This window comes from Cuculus canorus, chromosome 2 (assembly GCF_017976375.1).
Source record: "Cuculus canorus isolate bCucCan1 chromosome 2, bCucCan1.pri, whole genome shotgun sequence".
Taxonomy (NCBI): Eukaryota; Metazoa; Chordata; class Aves; order Cuculiformes; family Cuculidae; genus Cuculus; species Cuculus canorus.
The window spans coordinates 31,882,583-31,906,098 of NC_071402.1; the positions used below are offsets into that span (position 1 = coordinate 31,882,583).

At 38.2% G+C, this 23,516-nt stretch overlaps 2 protein-coding genes and 1 long non-coding RNA gene across 8 annotated transcripts in view; 1 reads left to right on the forward strand and 2 right to left on the reverse strand.

Annotated features, from left to right (window-relative positions):
- Window positions 1-1,012, reverse strand: part of LOC128851148 (uncharacterized) — a 203,229-nt gene extending 202,217 nt beyond the window's left edge. The window contains exon 1 of the long non-coding RNA XR_008448416.1: window positions 975-1,012. This is a non-coding gene — a long non-coding RNA (uncharacterized LOC128851148). The remainder of the gene's footprint in view (window positions 1-974) is intronic.
- On the forward strand, window positions 668-12,860 carry IL7 (interleukin 7). 2 transcript variants are annotated; one of them, XM_054057825.1, is made up of 5 exons: window positions 668-951; window positions 4,149-4,291; window positions 7,492-7,578; window positions 8,150-8,302; window positions 9,637-12,860. In XM_054057825.1, the coding sequence occupies exons 1-5, from the start codon at window positions 942-944 to the stop codon at window positions 9,787-9,789; spliced, it is 546 nt and encodes a 181-aa protein (XP_053913800.1). In that variant the 5' UTR covers window positions 668-941; the 3' UTR covers window positions 9,790-12,860. The 2 variants fall into 2 exon arrangements, with proteins under 2 accessions (XP_053913800.1, XP_053913801.1); XM_054057826.1 differs by lacking the exon at window positions 668-951 and adding an exon at window positions 1,175-1,308.
- Window positions 12,861-13,361: 501 nt separating this feature from the next.
- The window catches only part of ZC2HC1A (zinc finger C2HC-type containing 1A), a 57,585-nt gene continuing 47,430 nt past the window's right edge, over window positions 13,362-23,516 (reverse strand). For 4 of the 5 annotated variants that reach the window (XM_054057821.1, XM_054057822.1, XM_054057824.1 and 1 more), the window contains 2 exons: window positions 20,110-20,217; window positions 13,362-18,926 (listed from right to left, as the gene is read on the reverse strand). In XM_054057821.1, the coding sequence (XP_053913796.1) occupies window positions 18,740-18,926; window positions 20,110-20,217 (295 nt within the window). In that variant the 3' untranslated portion in view covers window positions 13,362-18,739. Of the gene's footprint in view, window positions 18,927-20,109; window positions 20,218-23,516 lie in introns of those variants that run through there. The other variant, XR_008448415.1, reaches the window with a different exon arrangement.

Below are 23,516 nucleotides of genomic sequence, written 5' to 3' on the forward strand. Positions count from 1 at the left end.
CACCTGAGCCAACTTGATCTATTTGCTCCTGGATATTCCCACCGCAGTAAAAGGTAATACCCACATCCTTCCTAAACATGCACTCTGATGGGTCGGGAGAGGGTTACGCAATGCAGCTCTCTGTGCTCAAGCCGAGCAGGGAAAGCAACGTAGACCTCAAAAGTACATTGGACAGAAGATGGGAAGGGGATGCCACAAAAGCATTTCATACCCTATTTGATTCCAAGCCTTCCGCGTGCACCTGCATTCCGAATTCACCTAGGAAAACACATTTGGCTACCGCTCTGCCTTTTAGAACTCGAGCTCCTCGGACGCCAAAACACCTTCCTGAGCTCCTCGGGCGCTAAAACACCTCCCTGAGCTCCTCGGGCGCTAAAACACCTCCCTGAGCCGTCCACGGTGTTTTCCCAGTCCCCCCGGCACTGCCCAGAGGAGCCGTGGTGGGAGGAGGGCGGCGGGCAGGGCGCTTTGCGCTGGCCGCGCAGCCCGGTCCCGGGATACAGCGCTCTGGGCGGTCCCGGGCGAGCGCCGGGGCAGCGCGGAGCCACTCAGCAATCGAGCCTCTCTGTCCTCCACCAGAGCCGCTCCGGTAACGCGGCTGTGGGGTTTTGTTTTGCTTTTTTTTTTTCTCTTTCTCTCTTTAAGGATATCCTCCCCGCGGATGAGCGGCTGTTTCCACGCGCGCTGCCAAGGTCCATCCTCTCCTCGCCGGCTCTGGGCGTGTAGCCGGGGCTCTATGTAACCCCGGCACGGCCGCAGCGCAGCCCATCACCGCCCCGCGGGGTCCCCCCGCTCCGCGATGCCCCGTCCCGCCTCCCCGCGCTGAGCGCCGCGGCCGCAGGAAGCGAAAGCGCGCGCGGAGCCCCGCGGGACGAGCGCGGCGCGGCCGCCCCATGGCCGGGCCGTGAGCGGAGCCGCCCGTCCGCCCCCCCCCGCGGACCATGCCCCGTGGTAAGCAGCGCGCCGCCCCGCACCTGCCTCGCCGCGCTGCCGCCTGCCGCCCCGCCGCCCGCACGCTGCCCTTTTAAACCCGCGGGGACGGGCGGGGGAATTCCCAACCTTGTTTGTTTTTTTTTTCTGGGTGTTTCGTTTTTGCTTTGTGGTTTGTTTTTTTTTTTTTTTTTCCCTTTTCTCCTTAGAATGAAAGTAAAAGCTCCCGGTTCCCACCCCGCCCGCTGCCGGGAACTGGGGCCATCTCGGCGCGCCGCAACTTCGCACGGCAAAAAAACCGCTCCCGAACGCTCTCCTCCGGGATTGCGGGATGGGAGAGAGACCGGGGGCAGTGAGCAGGGGGTGCCGCCCGCGGAGGTGCGAGGGGTTTGCGGGGGGACCGGCGTAAACCCTCTCCCTTCTCGTCAGAGTGCTTATTTAGGAGGAGTGTGGATATTATCATTTACTGGGGTGGGAATATCCAGGAGCAATGCGCGGTAAAAGCAGGGTGGGTGCAGGCACAGTGTGCTTTGTCGCGTTTTAGAGTATTTAAGTATATATAAGTATATATATAGTATATATATTTTAAGCATATATTTAAGTATAGTATATATATCTATAGCTCACGAAATATCTATGACTTAGATCATTATTGATCAAGAGTCGAGTCTTGTTGATGCCTTTCTCATTTGTCAGTCACTGTTTAGTGAGTAACTAACTCATTTGTGACTAACAACTATAACACGATGAGCAAACGAAGGTCAGTTTCTTCTTAACCGACATTTTTGCTCTTCCAAGCCCACTTTGGAGAACTGGAGAAGCTTGCTTTTAATTCAGTTCACCCCTCACCCCTGCTGCTGGTATTTCAAGGCATCAGACACGCGGAAAACAACTACCGAGCTTGAAGACCAAGTCGTGAAATCTACAGCCTTGTACTGCACTGCCAGCTGCAGTCCGGCCACTGCGGGCTGAGTGCACAGGGGTTTTAATTACAAACCCAAGAGGGACTCTTCTACATTTGGCAATTCTGGAATGCCAACTCTTCCTGGCTTTTCTCAGAAAACTTTTGGGGGTTTTCCGGATATGGCTTAGGAATTACTGAGAGTTTACGGGAAGGATGGGTTATTACCCGTAATTCACACTCTGTTTCTTTTGCAGTTTCGGTCTTATAGAGTGCTATAAATTCTGCTTCTTTTGAAGTTTCTTAAGAAAAATCGTTTCAGTTTTCGGTCTAAAGTTCTTGGAATGTTGTATGACTCTTGTCTAATGGGTTCCAGAGGGCTTGCTTGGGAATATCTGAATAGGTTTCATTGTCATCCCGCGATGAGTTCAGGGACTGCATCAGCGTGCAACATCTCTTGCAGAATTATCTGCTTTGATTCTGTAATTTCCTCATTTTAAAAAGTTTCAAAATCAGTATAATACAGAGAAAGTAAAAAAATAAGTGACTTTGTGGTTTTCACTCTTTATCTCCACTTAGTGCTGGACAAACCCAGGTTTTAAGTGGTGGAGTTTGTTAGATTGATTTTAATTTAGAAGGCTGTTCTTTGTGTTGTTTGAAGCATGGTTTTGAAGCAGCATATCCAAGCTGCTTTTATAACTTAATTTGGAAACAAGCATTTCAGCTCTTTTTTGCACTGCAATCAAGAGTTGCAATGGTATATTGGAAAAATGATGTCCTGTAATTGACTTCTTATTGCATTTATTTGTAAAGTTCTTTTAAAATATCCAGTCTCAGTCTTAGAAACTGCTTATGCACTTGGCAGAGATACAGTTAGCATAGAGATTTACAAAGTTAAGTCTCTGTGGAAGTCAGGTATCCACTTAGAGATTGAATCTTATCTGCCCAGCCAATTTTGGCAGCTAAAACCAAGCAGCTGGGCTCCCAATTCCCTTTCTTCCTCCCAGGGAAAAGGAAAGAAGAAAGGGAAAGGAGAGGAAGGAGACTTGTGGGTTGAAAACTAAAACTGCAGTTTTAATGAAATAATATGATGATGAAAGTAGTTAGAAGGTAATAAAATACAAAACAAATGTAGGCGATTGCACTGCCACCCCTTAGTGACTGTATGTCACCACAAATACTGTAGAGTAGACATGGCGGAATGGGTCTGTAGCTAAGAGGGAGATGGACTCAGGAAAAGGATTCAGGAACTCATAGATCGAGGATCAGGAGCAACAGACAGATGAGGTCCTCACTGGATGTTGGCCATTGCAGAAGAGAGTGAGACCCTTGTATTGTCTCATTTTTATACCGAGTGTGACATATATGAGATGGAATACTCTGTTGGTCAGTTTGCAGTCACCTGTCCTGTCAGCCCCTCCCTGCAGGTGCAGCTTTTTTTCACCAGCTCAAGGATGGCCTTGGTTACTTGGAATAAGTATAAGCATTGGCCTTTCTGCATACCAGTGCCCAGTGTTATCACTTCTAGAGAGAAAACTCTCTGAAAACCACGAGTTAGCTAAAGTCAGAAAGTTAGAAAACTCATTCTGCTTGAGTTCAAACCACACCAGGTCTTTTCTTTCTGCCCATCCTCACAGAACTTGCATTTTCCTGGATGTCATGCAAGGACAGAAGACCAGATGTCTGAGCAAAACAAGATGATCCACTGAAGGGAGAAACAAAGTGAGGGGCAGTGAGATTTGCTTCAAAAGATAGCTAAAATCTTGCAGACAAGGGTGTGTTGCCACGTTATCTCATCTTTTGGACAGTAGTGTGGATTTTTATATTTGGTCAGCCTGCAAATGTATGTTAACACACCTTTGATGTGAAGATGCGTCATTTGTAGAATTTATCATATAAAAATGGACAGTTGGAATGGGATTCAACTGCAGATTAAGACACTTGAATGTCTACACCTATTTGACTAAGACACTTGTCTACATGTGTACTAGGTGATTATGGTCCAATTGTGGTCAATGGAGAGACAATGCTTGTAGTGAAGCCTGGAGATGGATTCAGCCCAAGTAGACACCAAGTAGCTGGTCACCTCAATAGCTGCAGGCTCTTCACCATGCTGGCAAATCATCCTCGAGTATGAGGGATTTTAGACACCCAAATAGTGTTTTAATGGGGAGCTGAATCCTTCCCTCAAGATACAAATAATTTGGTTGTACAAATATCCCTTTGAAACTATTTTAAGAAACTACAAAATGTATTTGTTAATACAGCATACACTCTGAAATTTAATATATACCTAACCATTCTTGTTGTAATCCAGCCTTTTTTAGATCTATCTTTCGGACTCTGCCACTGCTTCTTGTTCTGTCTCCAGTGAGTTCGTCCAATTGTACAATGGGAAATAGAACAACTGAAATCCGTGTGAAGTATGAGAATATACTAAGCCACGACATTGATGAGCTGGTAGGTAATAGCTCTTGGGCTTTCAAAAAATGTTGATTATTTTTGGATGATAGCAAATAATAATAAAAAGCTCTGATGTTAACATACAATAAAAGACCAATTTGCAATGACACATTTCCCTGGAATGGTGGCTTTATTTGAGGGAGTACGACAATTCAGTCTCTTTAAAATCTCTGAAATCTGTGGATGCTGCCTATTTGATACCATGATACAAGTATTTGTGCCTGTGCACCACGTAGTTAGACACATGTACCATTTTGCCCTAAATAGTATAATATACTACATTAAAAAGTACTCTTTTCTGAAGTAATTTTTCATGACTACTTCTGTTCATATCTTCTTATCAAGAGAAGAAAGCATTATACAATCTGTAATTTGTTCTACTAGCTGTAGGCTTCTTGGCAGAAAATTCATGCGACAATACGTTTTTAATATATTTTACCTATTAATGTATCTTGTTTAGCCAACAAAGAATCAACTTTCCTAGATGGAAGCAGAGAAAAACGTAACTTTCTCAGCTGTAAATCTCCTCCATTATGGCTTTATCAGCTGGATTTTTTACAATTTTGTGGAATAGTATCATAACAATTTACCAATCCATGCCCAAAACCTGCCTTCCAACTCTTCATCATGAATTATTAACAATTAAATTCATCTGTGAAGAACAATTTCACGGGAAAAAGCACATTCCACAGTTGGATTAGCAGAGACATTCCTATGAAACCAGGATTTTTCTGACGGTTTGTCACTAAACAAGAACTCACCATCCTGTTGCAGTCTTAAATCAAGATATCCTTGCATGAAATTCAAGTGATATACAGTGCTTTTCCAAAGGTGAAATCAGGAGCCATTGTATTTCTTAGCACTTACCACCATCCTTGATCATGTTGTGTTTGTTGAGATTATGAAGAAAAGTGAAAGCCACTTCTCCATAGATAAATGACCTTATCCTGAACAAGGCACTGAAGTTGGGGGAAGTATTCATGGTCCTATTAGAACAGATAAGTAGCCCGTTTAGTTGTCATCTTATTTCTAACAAATCCTAGTGTTTCCTAGAGAACAAAACTAAACCTTCTTGGTTAGCAGTTACAAGATAGCTGACCTATAAGAGGAAAAAAAGAATATGACAGGAAAAACAGCCTGGGTGTCCCAGGCTGGAGGTGACAATGCCTTGCCACTGCCCACCTGCAGGACAAAGCTTGATGCACTCGGTGCCCCAGTGTGCCATCAAGAATTTGAACGGATCAATGCCATTCTTCCAGGTATATTTAATTATTATAAAGTTTTTTAGGAGACTGTATGGGAACTAAAGCTGTTATCCAAATCAATCAATCAATCAATCAATCCTTAATGATTTAATGCTTATGAAAAATAATGGAAATGTACCGAACTCTGAAGCTTTTACTTCCTGGAATAGGCATGCACAAGCAGCTACTGTGCAAGTTTCTTCATTTTCCTGTCTTCATTTTTCCCAGTTTAAGAGAGATTAATTTGTTTTCCATGTAAAATCATTTAACAGGAAATATTATGGACATTACTATTTGGGTGAGAGCAACTGCTCACTAGACACATCCCTGCAATTGCAGGGCCAAAGTCAATAAATTTCTGCCCTCATCCTGATGATTGGAGGCAGTTATGGAGATGACTAGTGGGTTATGTATTAGACGTCCATCAGTTAATTTGATTTTCACTAATGCTTCTTCTAAGGCCAGGTTGCTTTATCACAGCAAATAAGCTGCCTTCGGAAATGGTTACTGTACGTTACACTAAAGATGATCTGAGGAAATCAGTGAGAATGGGTAAAGCCATTAGCAATTAGCAAGTGAAGCCACAGATGTATAGGTCTTAAGGTGATTATTATTTATTTAATTTTAAATCTTGGTGCTGTGTAACTGCAACGAAACTTCATTCTATTGTGGTATGATACAAGCAGAGATGTACATTATCTTCCAAATTTGTTTGTTTATTTATTTATTTGTTTTTGTCACTTAATAGTTGACTTCCTAAACTCTTGATTTTGAAAACACTTCATGGATGAAGTTGCCTGAAATACAGACGATCTTACACAAAAATCTGCGGAAATAGTTTAAGAATTTAGATCTCTGTTGTGTTCATACACACACATAAGCAAGATCTAACACAATATTGTTATGAGCTGCCTTTTTAAAAACATTTCTGGTTTTATTAGGTTATCTGGATACAGGCTTAAAAGGAAAGCAAAGGAATTTTGTTGAGTTGTGTTCAGTTGTCATCTTGATGACAAGTGTGAAAGTGGAAGAAAAAACCCCATACAATAAAGTATTGATAAAACACTATGGTCAAGCAAAGGGAGCAAGTGACATTGCTTAGGACATCTTCTCTTAGTGCATATGAAAAGGGACTACTACAATCTGTTTAGTTGCCCGAGTCATTTATTAAGACCAACATTGACAAAGACTGTATTTGGTGCCTGTGAGATTTAAATATTCCTCCTGTATTGCTTAAAATGCAGAAGAACCAAGTAATTAAATAGAATATGAAAGTTTAAAATTAATAGATTTGTGTCCAGTTCTGGTCTCCCCAGTACAAGGGAAATATGGCGATACTGGAGAGCATCTGTCCAATAAAGAAAGGCTGAGAGAGCTGGGTCTGTTCAGCTTGGAGAAGAGAAGGATCAGCGGGATCTTATCAATGTATATAAATACCTGAAGGGAAGGTGCAAAGTGGACGAAGCCAGGCTCTTTTCAGTGGTGCCCAGTGACAGGGGAAGGGGCAGTGGGCACACATTAAACACAGGAGGTTCCTTCTGAACATCCAGAAATACTTTTTCACTGTGAGGGTGACTGAGCACTGGCCCAGGCTGTCCAGGGAGGTTGTGGAGTCTCCATCCTTTGACGTACTCAAGAGCTGTCTGGATGTAGTCCTGGACAACCTGCTCTGGGTGGCTGTACTTGAGCAAGGGGTTGGACCAGATAACTTCCAGAGGCCTCTTCCAACCTCAGTCATTCTGTGATACTATGTGATTCTGTGAATACTTTCAGAAATAGTAACTGGATTGGGGTTTTCTTTGCCTGCTTGCCAAGGAAAAGCTCAGAAGTGTCCAACGTTACAGCTGAGCAGATGCTACAGAAAAATTTAGTGTTGACAATGCCAGCTATTAGTGAGAAGCTTGGCTTACTTGATTAAAAGTACTTTCATGTTTAAACATGTATATTTTACAGGTAAATATGTCTGCAGAGTATCGTGACAGGTGCTGCAAGAATAAAAACCATGAAAATAGCAAAATGTTTTTCTGCAATGATACTCAGGTAAAATTTAACTTCTCAGAATGTACTTTAGAGAATACAAACTCAAATGAGTTCTTTTTACAGTCCAGTCCTTGAATAACATATTGTGATAGAGAGTAATATTCCCTTTTAATAGTCAAATCATGATATTCAAGGTTGTTCTTTTTTTTTTCTGAATTTGGAATCACTCCATTTGTCAAATAAATTGATATTTTAAAAATTAAAATATTAAGCAAATGACAGAAAGCACAATTCTCAGCTGCTGCTGCGGGTTTTATCATGACATGATAAAAGGACTGACTCCAAAACCCATTCACTGTTTTCCTAAGTGCATCAAGCTGATTTTATTATGGCTATGAGTTCTCCTTATGCTATTAGGATTTCTACTACAAATTGATACTTTAGCTATTTTGAATGATGAAAGGTAGATCAGATTAATCATCTGTTTTGTTGGAAAACATGGGCACTATGAAAGCAAAAGAAACTAATTGTAACTGATGGAACTTTTCTTTTTTTTAAAGACAAACCAACATTATAAAGAATCAATAGTGCACAGACTTTTCAGGACATATTTTTCTTTCTCTCTTTACAGGAAATAGAATCACTACAGAGTATGGCATGCAATATGCTCAGATTCTTTCATAGGCAAAAAATCAGCAAAGACTTCAGATGGAAAGCAGCATTAGTCTCATGTGGAACGTTACAAGTTCTACGATGCAAGTGTGAAAGACATAAGAAAGAAAAGGTGAGTGGTAGTGATGGTCCAGGTTTTATGGGAAGTATGTATGTGACTTATTCCTTAGAGCTCTTCAATACAGACTGTCATATCTGTCTCTCAAAGGTACAAGTATCATGCACTTTATACGTATGATTAATTTTGCTCTGTATATATGTCTTGTAACAGACATTAAGCCCAGAGCAAAGCCTAAGTAAGAAAATGATCTGGAAGTCTATAGTGAAGATACAAGTTCTGGTTCAGTACTGAAGCATCTGGGCAAGTTCTTCAGTGAAAGACAAAGACCACACTTGCGTGAAGGCAGCCATTAACATCTCTAATGTATAAAATCATAGTTGTTAATTCTCATTGGGTTTCTACCCTAAGATAAATGTTTAATTTTGTTTGTTTTAGTGAGAGTTTCTCTTCTTTCTACAATCCCTTTGATCTTTATTTTAACCACATCTCAAACTTAACAATTAGGTATGAAACTGTTTGGTTTTTTAGTCATTAGCTGAATCTGCGCTTTGATGTCTTACACAAATCTAGCACTATGATTTATAGACTACCATAGCAAAGGAAGAGCGTTAAGCGTGTCTTCTATTACCTATTGAACACAAATATATTGACTGATCAAAAAGCCTCTGCTGTAATTCTTTATGATTGGCTTAAATAGTTGAGTTGAAGGCTGCATTTAACACATTCTGTTTCTTCTTGAGATGGAGAAACTATTACAATCTAGGACCAGATCTTCAAAGTAATGTTGGTGTCTCTATTTTTCTTAGCCACTGATGATGAACCCAACATTTGCCTTACTGTAAAAGGTATCCCAGTCAAAGTGTCACCCTTGAAACTCCTGCCTGACTCCATGGATGCCTGATTTAATTTAAAGACTTATTAAAGTATTTAGTGAAAATCATGAACAGTCATTCATTTAGACATAATATGGACAATATGGACAACAATCATGGTGGTGTTGTCTCTAGGTGAGGTCCTGAACACTAGGCCACAGCACTAACCCCTGAGAACAAGTCTGTCTTGTTCCACCTGCCTCAAGGTACTATACATATAGATAGTCATATCTTCTCAGCTGCACGCATTGGTTTCAGCCGTCCATATTTGCTGTGTGTTAAAGCCACATTCTCCCAGTCCAGTGGGCAGGAGCAGCAGCAGGGTATGCTCAGAGTGAGAACATTGGAGTGATACAGGCTGTGTACTGCCACAGCATGTTTTGTGATGTTTAATTACTATGTAAGGTACCTCCATTATTTATTGAGATGTAATGGAATCAGTTTGTTTGAAAAGACATCTATATGAGAAGAATAATCACTTCTCAATTAACAATACAAACTATTCTTTTTCAGGTTTGCACGCAGGTAAATATTCCTAATAAAGAAGATACAGAAACAGGTGAACAGTCCAAAAGGAAATGTAACCAAGAATTTTGTGAACTGAAAGAAAATATATCTAGCCTTCGATCCTGCTGGAATAAATTTGAAAAAATAATTTCCAGGTGATTCTAGGTGAATCCTGCTCTTTTCTTTCAAAGTGGCATTACATAGTGTCTTTGCATTTTATATGCATTCTTTGAGTAACTCTGCTCGCTTACATGAACACTTTATGCCAGAATTCTGATGGAAAGCTACGGTATCTTGTTCCTGGAGATGGAATGAACAGAAATGGTCAGACCAAGCTGTTGAATTCCAAGAAGTGGAAAAGGAAGACCAGTGTTCGAAACAAAGAACTCTGCAGAAGGCTGTGTTGCACCTTTTTGCTCTGGAAGCTACTTTGAATTTTCTGATCTTTCAAGTAAGTTTATAATATGAAAGCAATCTACTTACGTATCTCCTGCAGTATATAAAACTATCATAGAAGCTGCAGGTGAAGAAAGCACTATGGAAAAGTAGCTGCTTTCCTTATATGTTTATAAAACACATCAAGGACGAAAAGGAGCAATGTACCAACCAAGCAGCTGACCTTGGGTCTGTTCTGCTGAAGCAATAATGTTTTCAGTAAGGGTATCTAATAGGTCTGCAAACTGTTTTAGTTTTGGAAAAACAGGGAAAAGCTTATCTTTTTCTAAAAACATAGAAGGGTGCTGATTTTTGAGAGAAGTGTCACACCTCCACTGGCTGAAGTACCGGTAAGACAGCAAGACCTATAGAGGGCAAAAAAGGAAGTGCCTGAATGTAAGTTTGTTCACCTGACTGGAAATGGCACTAGCCTATGTGTTTAACTATCCTAGAGTTATGTTCAGGAGGAGCTAGAATTTCTTACCTTCAGATTGTGATTCCTTACATGCAGTTATTTTTTATAATGTTAGACAAACATGACTTAAAGTGTGTGAATATTTTCAGAGAATAATATATAGGCATTTAACTAATAAAGTGTTCATATTTAATTTTGGATAAATAGAAGTATTTTTATAGTTGTTTATAACTCTTCTGAAGTGCCTTACTTTGATATTATAACTTCTTCAGTAATAAAATATTTGTCTTCTATGGAATTGAGTGGATGACATATTGGGTGTCCGTACTCCTTTTTTAGCTTTGTTTCACGGCTAGTCATTGAAAGCACAGCCAGTAATGTAACCTCCAGCTGCTTGGGACTTCATGTGATAAATTACCTATTTTTTAGTTGCTTGTAACCTGGCCAGGTTACACTAGGTAGACACTTCAATACCTGGTATCTGCCTTGGACTAAATGTTGTGGGAAATCTTAAGTCAGTCTGTTGTTTCCTGATTCAGAGTGAGGTAACATACATTGTTTTATCTGTGCTAAAGGAAAACTTCTGTGGATCTACTTTGAAAACTTTTTGGTATTCAGAACAAAGACCTGAAACAATGAGGGGATACATTCCAAAAAACTGTATGGATCTCCTTTGACCTTTGTAAGATCTGCTGTATTGAATCCACAAAACCCAGTATGCCCTACCGCAAATGGTAAGGGAAGAGGTGAAGAGCAAAGCAAGCATACTGTTAATGCCTCCTCATTTATGGTGAAAAAAATTCTCGAGGCAGAAGTATTATCTTTGTAAAACTGTGATTTAGACTTCCACTTATTTCACTCTTTAGCTCTTGATGAAAAGATTGCAACTTTAACTCTCAACAGTGGGAAAAAAACAAAACAAGGACGAAACCAAACAAAACCAACTTACAACTCTTAAGTAATAGGAAAGGGAAACAGAGTTCCCAATAACATACTACAGATAGGAGAATGTAACCACTATCATAAGGACGTCTCTGGAAATCCCTTCTACTGAAAAAAGTCCCAGGAGATTTCAGGATTAAATGTGTCTCCGAGACTGAATAACAATTGCTTTTCCTTGGAAAGTCAGAACAGCTGAATGCAATGCCAAGATTTCATTCCAAATAACTACTTGGCAAGGAAAGGTTAGTGGGAATTAAAACAAAAACATTCAGGTGCAATATTAGCTACCACGAAACTGGAAGTTCAGTCAGCTTGAATGACTTAAGCAGCTGCCCATAACTTAAATCTTGAGGCAAATCAAGCAGTTTTAGACCTATCCTTGGGGAAAGACCAAAGTTAAATCCAGAGCAGAAAGTTAAGTTGAGCGATTATGAAACTGTGAGGCTTTCCTAATTCTTATTGCCAGATTTCCTGAGTCACTACTTACACAGAAAGACTAACTGCTAAATGCAGTAACTTGTGCTGCTTATTCCTTCCATTTGACAACCTTCTCCAGTCTCTGTCGAGATTACAAATGTGATAATAAACTGCTCTGCAAGAATGGGTGAAGGGAAGAAAACCTCACAGGGCATTACTACCATGCCTGCTTCCCTACCACTTTTATTTATTTATTTATTTGGCCACAGCAAAGAATAAGTAGGTAAAAAACATGACTCAGAAATACACAGAATTTATGGGAAGGGCAAAACAATATTTAAATTAAAAAGAATTTTAGCACTGTTGTTGCACAGGATTATGAGAAAGCAGAAAGTGGCAAGTAATACCTGTGAGCAAGAGAATGGTGCAGCAAAAATAAGTTAGGGCTCTGGTTTATAGTGAGAAGGAAGAATTTCTGGCATTTAGGAAGCCAGATCAAAGAAGGCCACTGGAAGAGAATGTTCAAATCTCACTTTACACCATCAAACAGGTATTTACAGCAGTAGCTCTTTAGCCCTCTCGTGGCTGGTTATGTGTTTCCTTCCAGTTCTATCTCTTCAGCTTTGTGCTATGCAAAACAGATAATTGCTTTATGATACGTTTACATTCAGCAGATTTGTAGGTTTTTGTTGGTTTTTTTTTAATCTTGCCATCCAATTGGAATGGTTCATGGTGAACTAGAATAAAGAGGAAGCCAGCATAAGGAATATAACGTAATTTTGGTGATGACAAGATTCTGATGACTCTTGGCACATAAATGAATATCATCCAGAAGGAAGGGAAAATGTTTTCTCTGAAAAGGGTGTGGTGAAGTAAACAAAAGAGCCCCACAGAAGAAACTTTCCCCTAAAATGAGGAAAGAAGAGAGAAATCGGTCTCTACTCATCCATATTTAGTCCAAAAAAATCAGGAACCCAAACTCTTACTACAATTTCGGCTCACATGAGTGAATAAACTTCACAGAAAAAATGTAACTTCTGGTTTTTTCCTGCTTAATCATTTCATCCCGTGCTCTAACCTCATGAAGGAGAACAAACCCAGATCAAGCTTAGGTTATATATTACAACTTACAGCCTTATTAAAAAAAGAAAAAAAAAGAATTGTTTACTATTGGTATCACAGTGATAGGCTCTATATAAACTAAACTCTTCATATAATTTGAAAAAAGAGAAGATACAGAACTAAATTTATGTAAGTGGATCACACTTAAATATCTGGCACAGTATTTTTCAAGGTGACTAAGGAATTCAAATCTCAACCTGTAACTGAATTAAAAACACATATCCTTTGAAACAAATAACTAAGTAGTTCTCTCCCAGCCACTACAAAGGACAGTGGATGGTCCTCACATCAGGTCTAGTGTACTTGAGACCAAAGACATCACAATATTCGTAAGGCTGAAATGATGTTACGTATCCCTATGCTATTTTATTTAAGACAATTTCACATTTGGCTACAAAAATGTGTGCATGAAAGCTTTATTGGCATATCTGCTTTATTGTTAACAAGTGGCAAATTAGCATTAGGTGGTGATTTACATTTAGTAATTAAAACAGAACTGACACTTTAAAATAAACATAATATACCAAATAAGATGCAAACAAACCCAGAAATTAGGCAATAAACCACAGGAGGGTCACAAACACAAATATTCAATGTACCGAGGGGCAAGGCAAACATAATAAATGCAACGCTGATGAAATTAATTGCCTCAAACACACAAACTAACACTTCATGTAAAAACATGGAACATCAATAAATAAACTTATGAAGATACATACTAAGCATCATATGGAGGATGAACACGAAGAGTTAGAGCAATCATATAAAGTAGGCATTGTAACAGTTGTATAATACTCAGCACTTTATAGATCAGACCCAAATCCATTCACGCTTCTGCCAGAAATCCAAATATAAATATAGTACTATGGTAAACCATGCACAATTATTTAGAACTTAAGTTCAGTCTTCAGGTGTATTAAACTGAATATTTGATTTGCTGACGTGAAAGCTAATGTTCACATTGGAGAAATATGATTTCCCTGTTATTTTTGTATAGTGAAACAGTAGTTAAGAGAAAATCTAAATAAGCTGTTTTCTGGCAACATGAAATGGAATGGGACTAATTACGATCTTCCAGAAATGTGTATTCTGGAATGACACTACAAAACCCAAAAAAACCAAACAACCAACACTGAACTAGTATACAAGAGTAATCTCTTATAATGTGAATACTAGAAAGAAAATGTCAACCAAGTAACTGTTGAATACAGCTAGACAATCTTTCACCTTAACATTTCTTCCAACAACACAATTGGGTAGCTCAAACCTTACTCATCAAGTGGGGAAAGAAAAACCCCAAAACCAAACAAACCAGCAACAAACCATGCCAAGTTGAAATTGAGCTGTACTTGAAAGGCAATAAACTATTTTCACCAGCCACTAAAAAAAAAAAATCACCAAAGATGAAAATTCTACCCTAACATAAAACTCATATAATTATTCATAGCTTTGTCAAACTGAAAAGAATTAAAGTTGCAAAAGGTGCTCTTACAAAACATAAATTTGTCAGCCAAGATTAAAAAAACCAAAACTTTTTAACAAGTTTGTTCTTTGCACACAAGCAAAGTCTGTGTGATGGAAATTAGTGCTTTTTGAGAACATTGCAATACAGAGACAATACAATTTCAATTTATACTCAGAGCAATTATATAGTCTACATCAGTGTGCACTACAACATGCCTTGTTTACTAGCACGTAGACTACTGCAGTCATACCTCCTTCCACTGATTAGGTAAGTGTGCATCATGAAACTGTTCTCTTTGCAGACTGTACTTCAGGCACTACCTCTCAGTTGCAAGACTGAATTAGGAGCCAGTCTTTCTCAGATGACAGGGAACTTCCATGATGCTTGAAGGCTGGGTTAGGTTTTGCAATACATTTTTGAGTGAGTATTAGCCTGTGAACCTCGCTCCCTCCAGCGGGCATGGAAAGGCTTGAACAGCTGCTGCCTGCAGCACTGCAGGGACAGGTTTGGTACCCAGAGCACCATGGAGAGCTCCACAGGCACCACCACCTCCCTTACCATGAAGCCCTTCTGGCTCAGCTTTTCAAATCCATTGAGGAGAGTTTAATGGCTCTTCCAGTCTCTTTGGCAAATTAAAAAACTTCTGCCTATACGTTCAATTCATAGTACAAGCTTAAATGGTGGTAAAGTACCTCCTCGTGCCCGCTTCTTGGGAGCAGTGTCTAAGATTAAGGGTTTAAATTTCCACATAACCGTGTCCTTAAGCTGTCGCATATATAGAGATCCCAGTTGAATAACGGATATTCACAAAAGCAGAATGGGAATGCAAACACCCTCAGGCCAGACCTCCAAACCAGCCTTCTACTTATTTCTTTAGATATTATTTTACCCTTTTCTTTTTAATTGAATGGAAGAGCCTTAGTAAGCACATTAGGAAGATACAGTGGTAGACAGTAAAGGAAGTCTGTCACAGGGTCAGGCATTGGTACAGAAGTCATTGAAATAATCACATCAATAAATTTCACTTTGAATAGACAGTAACTACATTAGTCTACTGTTTGAGCCTTCATAACCCTCCAGTAGCATTCAGTCCTGTTTTGTATCAACTCTGCTTTAACAAAACAGCTTTTTACATTTGTATAACTTACGAGTTCTCATAAAATACATGTGTGCTCACATGCAAACCATATATATGTATATACACACACAGAACTGGAAAGACAGATGCTAAATGAAGTAATCATATCATCCTAATTTTACACATCAACTCTTAAGGAATTTACGCTTTTAAGTTAAGTATCTGTCAACAAGCCATCTAGGAGATGCCACTAGCTAAGTTTAGACTCATCGGTGCATAGTTCATCTATGGGTTTTATCTTCACAACTATCAATATTTTGATTTTTGAGACATCCTGAAACATTCCCCTTTCAATATATGTATCTATGTTTTTTTCTTCCAATGAAAACCAAGGCATAAATGCAAGTGGGAAGATTAGGGCGAGAGGGTTTGTACCTTTGTTGTTAATAAATTTAGTTCAGGAGCTTCCTAACACATCTAATGCACTTAAAAATTCTAAGTCCGTAGTCCACCTCCCTTAGCAGTCTATTTTTAATTTAAATATAACAAATTTATTTCCAATATTCAGTTCTGCAGGGTCATTATGAAAAGAAATCTACTACTTCCTAACAAAGATTCCATTAAGCTGGAATGACAGTGAACTGTGCTTATAACCTGTGTAATCAGTCTATGCTCTGTAGCATCAAAGATTTTAGAAATATTTTTCATCAGTAACAAAATCAGTTGATAAAGTGGAATATAGTAGGCCTCTGATAGTCTTAATATACAGCATTTAACTGCACATTTTCATTGTCTGCTTATCTTTATCACGGATTCAAACACATAGACACTATCCAATGTTACTATCAGTCATTTATATTTCAACACACCTTCTTGTAAGGCTAAATTAAAAGTTCAGTAAATCCTTTTAAATTCCTCCTTCAGTTAGCTTAATCCCTTATCTAGTCCATGCTATAAAGCATATAAGTATAAACAAAGTAAATGATGTCACTTGAATAATTTACTAAAAGCTGTATTAAAACTAGGAAATCTGCCACCTACAAGGCAAAGGGGAAACAGTCAATGTGTTTCTTCTACAGCTACAGCAATCCTGGAAAACCTGAAAGACATTTATTTCCTTACTGAACCTCCCTTTCAGAGAAAGCATTGTCAATAAATGGTAAAACGCACTTTTCCAGCAGAAACAAGAACTGGAAATCCATCAAGTCAGAGAAAGGAATTGATTCCTCAGTAGATTCACTAACTGATGAAATCTATTCTGGACTTGTATCTTTGCCGATGAATAGTCAGCTTGCAATAATTCAGTCTCCAGATCTCCATGGCCCAAATCCAGGACAAATTTTCTCAAGCAGGCTTATCTATGCAAAGGATGCAGGATTTCAATTTTTCCACGTACAGATAAGAATGTGCCAAAATATGGATCCTAGAAACTAAACTACCTAGAACATAATTTGGCTAGGATTGTCAGTTCTATCATTACCAGTGATCCATCTTACCACGCTCAGTAGCCAGTTTATGTGAATTATAATAAAACAAGATTACACTGAACGATCATTTCTAAAATTAATTTGTATTGAAAGTGTAAAACAAATCCACATCACTGAACTAATTCTAAAATATCAATAGCTTGTGGCCTACAACATCAAGTCTCTTAAGTCTCTCATCCTCCAAGACTGGTACTACTTTGGAAATGCTTTTCTTCAACCATGCCTTCTTCATAATTGTCCCCACAAGCAGTAATCAAGTTTTGAAAATGCAAACAGTGATCCTAATACTATCATGGAATCCTACATTATATTTTGCATAAGCTACAAAGAAATTATATAAGTTAATACTAATGATTTTTGCGAGCTGAAAGTAACCATTTCTTACAAAAAGAGTGTATTTATTGTGGGAAAGGCACAACGAAGTTCTTTCAGATTGTTCTTTCACGCAAAACTAAGATGGTGCCAGCACTTCAAAGCAAAATGTCACAAAACTAATTACTACATTTGCATACAAGTTAAGAGATTTGGCTTGTGAATGGTTTTAATATCCTCTGCAATTTATAAAAAAACAACAACTCAAAAACTTCAGGGCCTGACCATTCTCCTCAATGAATTAATATGAAGTACGTTATGAGCTTCAAGAGGCTGCTGTTCAGAGCCCAAGAATACACAAGACTGTATAAAAAAAGCCACATAAGGTATTGACACACAAACATATGGAGCACAGTTACTCTGTTATGCACTCCTATGTGAGCTGTGCTATTTGCACAGGTGAAAGAATAAAAATAGTCACAACTTACATCAAGTTCTACAGTTCTAATAACATACATTTTTATGGAGGTCTTTTTTTGTATTGAATACATCAAGAAGGCTGTTTTCAAAATAAGAGTTTGACAGTAGACTTTGTCTCTTCCCTCGTTTCCTGAAGGAGAAAAATAGGAGCGGGATCTTTGGAAACCTTTTAGATATGCTAGTAATGGTGGAGCACAGGAGGAGAAAGACAAGTATTTCTGAACAAAAAGAACTTAGTAAAATTATGTCCTTATAAATACATAAAAATATTAACAAGTTCTTATTGGAAAACAGAACATGTAAAGCCACAAACAAAACTCTTGCTTTTCTTACACATGAACGGAATTCTCAGGTAGCTTTTCCATGTTGATTCTTTAAAAAAATCCTAGGAAGTAACTGGAAAGTCCAATTTGGATATAAGAGTTAAAGGGATCCGGACTTTTTGCACTTTTAACTATGAATTTATAAGGGCTTGCTCATGTTGTTTTCACTTAGAATATAGCACTTAAGTTACTGTCATATATGAAAGAAAATCCTCTACAGAGAAACTTTTGAAGCCCAAGTTCTTGTCTAGTTTCCTATGGGTAAGTATTATCCAATCTAAGTGATTTAAATAATCCTTTACCTATTAGAATTTACAAGAAATATAACATTGAACTTCCACAACCTAAGTTACTTAACAGGTTTTTACCTTAATTTTAAATATTTCCAACAGAGATTAAAGAGTATTTCCATGAATGGCACAGTTTTAGGTACCTGCTATTTTTATATACAGTATATATATTTGTTTATAAATAACCATGTAACCAGAAGATTGCACTCAGAAAATTACAGTATGATGTTTCAATATGTTTGCAGCATGAAGTCTAACTGGGAGGAGTACTCTGGTTTTCCATGCAGCAGCACACAGCAGATGCTTCTGATTTCCCATTTTAGTTTTGCTTTTGAGAATGTGTTCACACAACCATTCTTCGAATTCCACACTCACAGCAAAACTTTGCCCATTCCACTGGATACCTTGTTCCACATTCATGGCAGAACTTCGATAACTGTGCAGATGAATTCCCTTCGCTGCTTTTTGAACTTCCTCCATTAACTGAGGATGGGCTGTCTCCACTATCACATCCAATTTTACCGTCAGACCTGAAAATTCCCAGATAAAGAACATTCTCTGTAACTCTGTTCAGTATAACTGAACGGAAAATTATTTTAATCCTTGCAGTGAATTACTGTTATTATTACTGTCATTTTCGTGCTTACACTTCCTATTTATTTACAGTGGTACACCTTATAACCCTCCCCAGACTCCTCTACTTATCTCACCTTTCCTTCTCTGCAAGGAAACAAGAAATACTCAAGTTTTAGAATCATAGAATGTCCTGAGTTGGAAGGGACCCTAAAAGATCATCAAGTCTAACTCCTGTCCCTGCATAGGACAACCCCAACATTCACACCATGTGTCTGAGGGTGTTGTCCAAATGCTTCTTGAATATTGTCAGGCTTGGCACCATCACTGCTTCCCTGAAGAGCTGTTCCAGTGCTTCACAACCCTCTGGGTGAAGAGCCTTTTCCTAATATCCAGCCTAAATCTCCTCTGGCACACCTTCCTACCATTCCTTCAGGTCCCATCTTTGGCTGCCAGAGAATAGAGACCAGCACCTGCTGCTCCTCCTTCCCTTGTGAGGAAGCAGTAAACTGCTATGAGGTCTGCCCTTGGTCTCCTCTTCTCTGGGCTAAACAGATCAAGTGACTTTAGCAGCTCTTCATACTGCTTCCCGTCTAAACCCTTCACCAACTTTGTAGCCTTCCTCTGGGCACTCTTCTGTAGCTTTATATCCTTTGCATGCTGTGGTGCCCAGAATCAAACATTTGATTCACTAGTTAATCTAACTGAAGTGTTTGAAAACTTAAAACTTAGCTTGTCAAAAGAAGAAAGGCTAAAACAGCAAGACAATTTTTATTCTGCCCCTTAAAATGGCAGACATCAGAAAATCTGTGTGCTTAATATGCAAATTTCATTCAATTTCAACTGAACCACTCACTTCTCATTTGAAAGACCACTCACTTAATTTTTTCAACAGCTCCTAATAGGTTTTTGACATTTCTAACACTGTCCTCTGTGCACTTCTGAGACAGCTGATGAAAAGGTATTGTGTTAGATGATAAATACCGTAATATATTGAATATCATAACATGCCAAATAATATTGACCATGAATTATCTATTATCTGCAGAGAACAATATTTTCCCCAACTTCTTTTGTAGTAAGTACTCCCCTTTAATGACTGTTCTTTTGCCGACAAAAATCCACAAAGTTAAAATCTACCTTGAGTAACTTTCTGAATTGCTGGTTTTTCTTTTGTTTGTTAGAGCACCTGTGCTCATGGTTCTTGCCACACTAGGAGGGGCTGATGTCCGTGTTTTTGTTGTGCCTCTAAAACAGAATAAATATATGATTAATTATGCACACTCAGAAATATATACAAGAATATGCATTTAAAAATTACATAGAAAAATGAGTTCAACAAGCTACACACCAATTATTTGCATGAGAAATATAACTTATCTTCTACTAAAAGCAGACAGAAGAGCTCTGACATGAACTTGCATGGTTTGGACCAAGTATAACTTGAATCACAATGACAGGCTAAACGGAACAGCAAGTTTCTCTTCCTGTTCATGTGTTTCACTTGTTATAGCACTAAGATACACACAGCTATTGCACTACAAGTTGTTTAGTATGTTCTAATGTCTACCTTGACAGACTACAAGTCACTTTTTATTACTGGCAGGGCTTTCAGTGAAATAGAGAGCAGCTGACTGCAGGTCTTAGCATTTTAAGAAAAATGTAGAAGGGCTACCATATTCTCAACTTTGTAATCAACATGCACTAAGCAAAAGAACATTTTTTCTTCATAGCCACAGACTTTATTTAGGGTGTATGCTTCTCAGATAATGCTCTAGATACTCTTTCATCAAAGCATAAGTACTATTTTTTATGAATATTAGTAGAAGAAGGAGAGGAAAGACAATCTATCCAGCTGGGCATTAGGGCCTTTTTTCTAGCCTGTCACAGTGTTCTTAAAGTTGGCTTCAACAGTGCGTCCACATAGTGGTGAAAGCTGCTTTCCTCAAGACTCATGGGTTTTCTTTCATGAGATCATGGGTTTTCACGAGAAGCCAGTATGCAATGAATAGAACATCCTAAACATACAGAATATCTCACTGCTTGCTTTGATAAGTAGAGAAACGTTAGTATCCCTTGAAAACCCCATGAAGGAAATAGAAAGGGGCATCCTTTTATCATCAGTGACCAAGGAAAGAATTTTTCATCATTGCTCAAGGAATTGCCATTCACTGGGATTTCTTCTTAGGCAAGACTTCAGTGATTACAACATCTTAAGCATGACCCACCAAGATTTTCTGTTCTCATTCTTGAATACCAATGCATAAATGAAATTTAAATTAGGACTGGGTCATGGACATAAGAAAAAAAATAAAATATTTTTAAAAAATATTTTAAAATTAGTCACCAAGAGCCAAATCAACAACAGAAAACCAAGTTTTGGGTTTTTTTTTTTTTTTTGTTCCTTTCAGATGAACTTAACTGCTACTTTCAGAATTACAAACCAACTTGGTCTTGGTTTGGTTTTAGGAAATGCATCAACTCCAGTAACTTCAAATGCAACACTGACAAAACTGAGGAATAATGTAATAACACTGGTATTTGCATACAACATTTCTTCCTTCATGTTATGAGTGTAGGGTAAAGACAGCTTTTCAGCTTCTTCCATCACTTAAACACTTCAGTGGAAAAGTGATCAAATGATTAAGAACAAAAGTGGAAATCAAGAACTAAATCTAAGACTAAATCAAGTGAAATTATATCTAACTGAAGTATTCAAGTTTAACAAGAATGGCTTTTACAAGCAACAGGTATAGTGGAGCCAAAGACTGGCTCACTGGGCAGAACACTGGCCTTCTCTATTAGTTTTCCTATCTGCCCTCTTACTTAGCAAGGAGACTCTAAAGATGGTTTCATTAAAAAGAAAAAAAAAAGAAAAAATCCCAAAGCCTAGTGTTTTTCAGTCTGCGCAGTTATATCAAAACTAAAATCTATTAAAACTTACATCAGTCTTTCAGAAGGTACAGAATTTCAGAATAAAAGTTCTAAATGTAACCTAAATCACACTATTACAAGTATGTACAACAGTGCAGATGCTAAATAATCTATCTTGCGTTATTTCCTCCATCATATTCTACACCAAAGAGAGACTTTTCCTTATAACTGAGTAAAATTCATTGGAGCTCAAGAGTGGAAAGAACATACTGAACTGTCAGTTTACTTGTTACAGAAGCTAGAGAAGTGCATAAAAAAGACCCTGAACTGCAGACGCAGAAATGCTATGCATTATCACATACCGGGGATGATCAGACAATAAAGCAGAGAACAGAATTCTGCCTCAATTCCTGTTCAGACAACTCAAAGTAATTTAAAGCAAGTTTTTTCAAAAGTGTTAATGACTCAGTTTTCTCTGGAATTTCCACTTGGGATAAACATCCTGCTTTTTCAAAACTAACAGCATTAATTTCTTAAACTGAAGTCTCTTCAGGGTGTACTGTGAATCCATCTTTTTCCACCATAATGCTAGGAGTTCTATATATTTGAAAGAAATAAACATAAAAAATTGTCCACAATTCTTTCCTTTATTTCAACTGTTCCCTTCTCTAAAATACATATAACATGCCCTCATCCTACCAGGTACTCTGGAAATTCACCTAACCCTTTAATACTAGGTGCAGGCTAGAGAAACTTCCCAGAAATTAGTATCTTAAAACATGATTAGTATGGTTTCTAGTAGAGCATACAGGCCATCGACTGAACCAGGGGAAAAAAAACCAACCAAAAGACACAACACAATACTATTGAAAATATATAACCCATAATATTGAAAAGACACAATGAAGTTGCGTTGTCCACCATGTCGACTCAGGAAGGCAGAATCCCATAACAAAAACTCATTCATTAAAGGTTTAACAGGACACCTTAATTTTGAAATGTTCAAACACAGTATTCTGCATAATTTCTGCATAATTAGTTTTCTAAAAATGCAGAAAAATCTATTTTCAGACTAGAAACTTTAATGTCTTATAATTAATTGCAATGATTTCTGCTGTTTTGATGAGTAAATCAACAGAAGTAGCAGGCTGCCACTGTTTACTGCTTTATTCATCTCAGATCTAGACACCTAACTAGTATCAGACTTCATGTATATTTGATGACAAATCTTGAAATTGCATCCTTAAGCTACAATCTGATCTTTAAAGACAGATGTCTTACAATGAAGTCAGATAGTCTTGATTATCCCAATTTTTCTCACCACACCTTGGTCTCTCCTGATCTGTCCAACCTCTGCCACATCTATGTACTTGTCCTGTTATGTTGGGTTTTTTCTGTTTGGTTGAAGTTTTTTGGTTTGCTTTTACGAGAGTATAAGTTCTAAGTTGTATCACAAGAAGTATTAATGAAGTCTGACAGCAGATGAGGCTGTGTACCAATGCCACTAAGCTCTTCAAATCTGGACACACCTTTAAAAGGCTTTTATTATTCATTCTCAATTTCAGAAGAAATAAGATTCAAGGGACTTCCCTTCCTAAAGCAGCTCACGTTGTTCAATGAGTTGAATTACAACTGCTTGCAAAATGAAAAACTTAAAAAAAAGTTGTAAAAGA

Excerpts from the sequence above, each read along its gene's own strand:
- IL7 (XM_054057825.1), top strand. Across the intron at positions 4,292-7,491 it reads GCCACGACATTGATGAGCTG|GTAAATATGTCTGCAGAGTA; the intron begins GTAGGTAATAGC and ends TATATTTTACAG. Across the intron at positions 7,579-8,149 it reads TTTTCTGCAATGATACTCAG|GAAATAGAATCACTACAGAG; the intron begins GTAAAATTTAAC and ends CTCTCTTTACAG.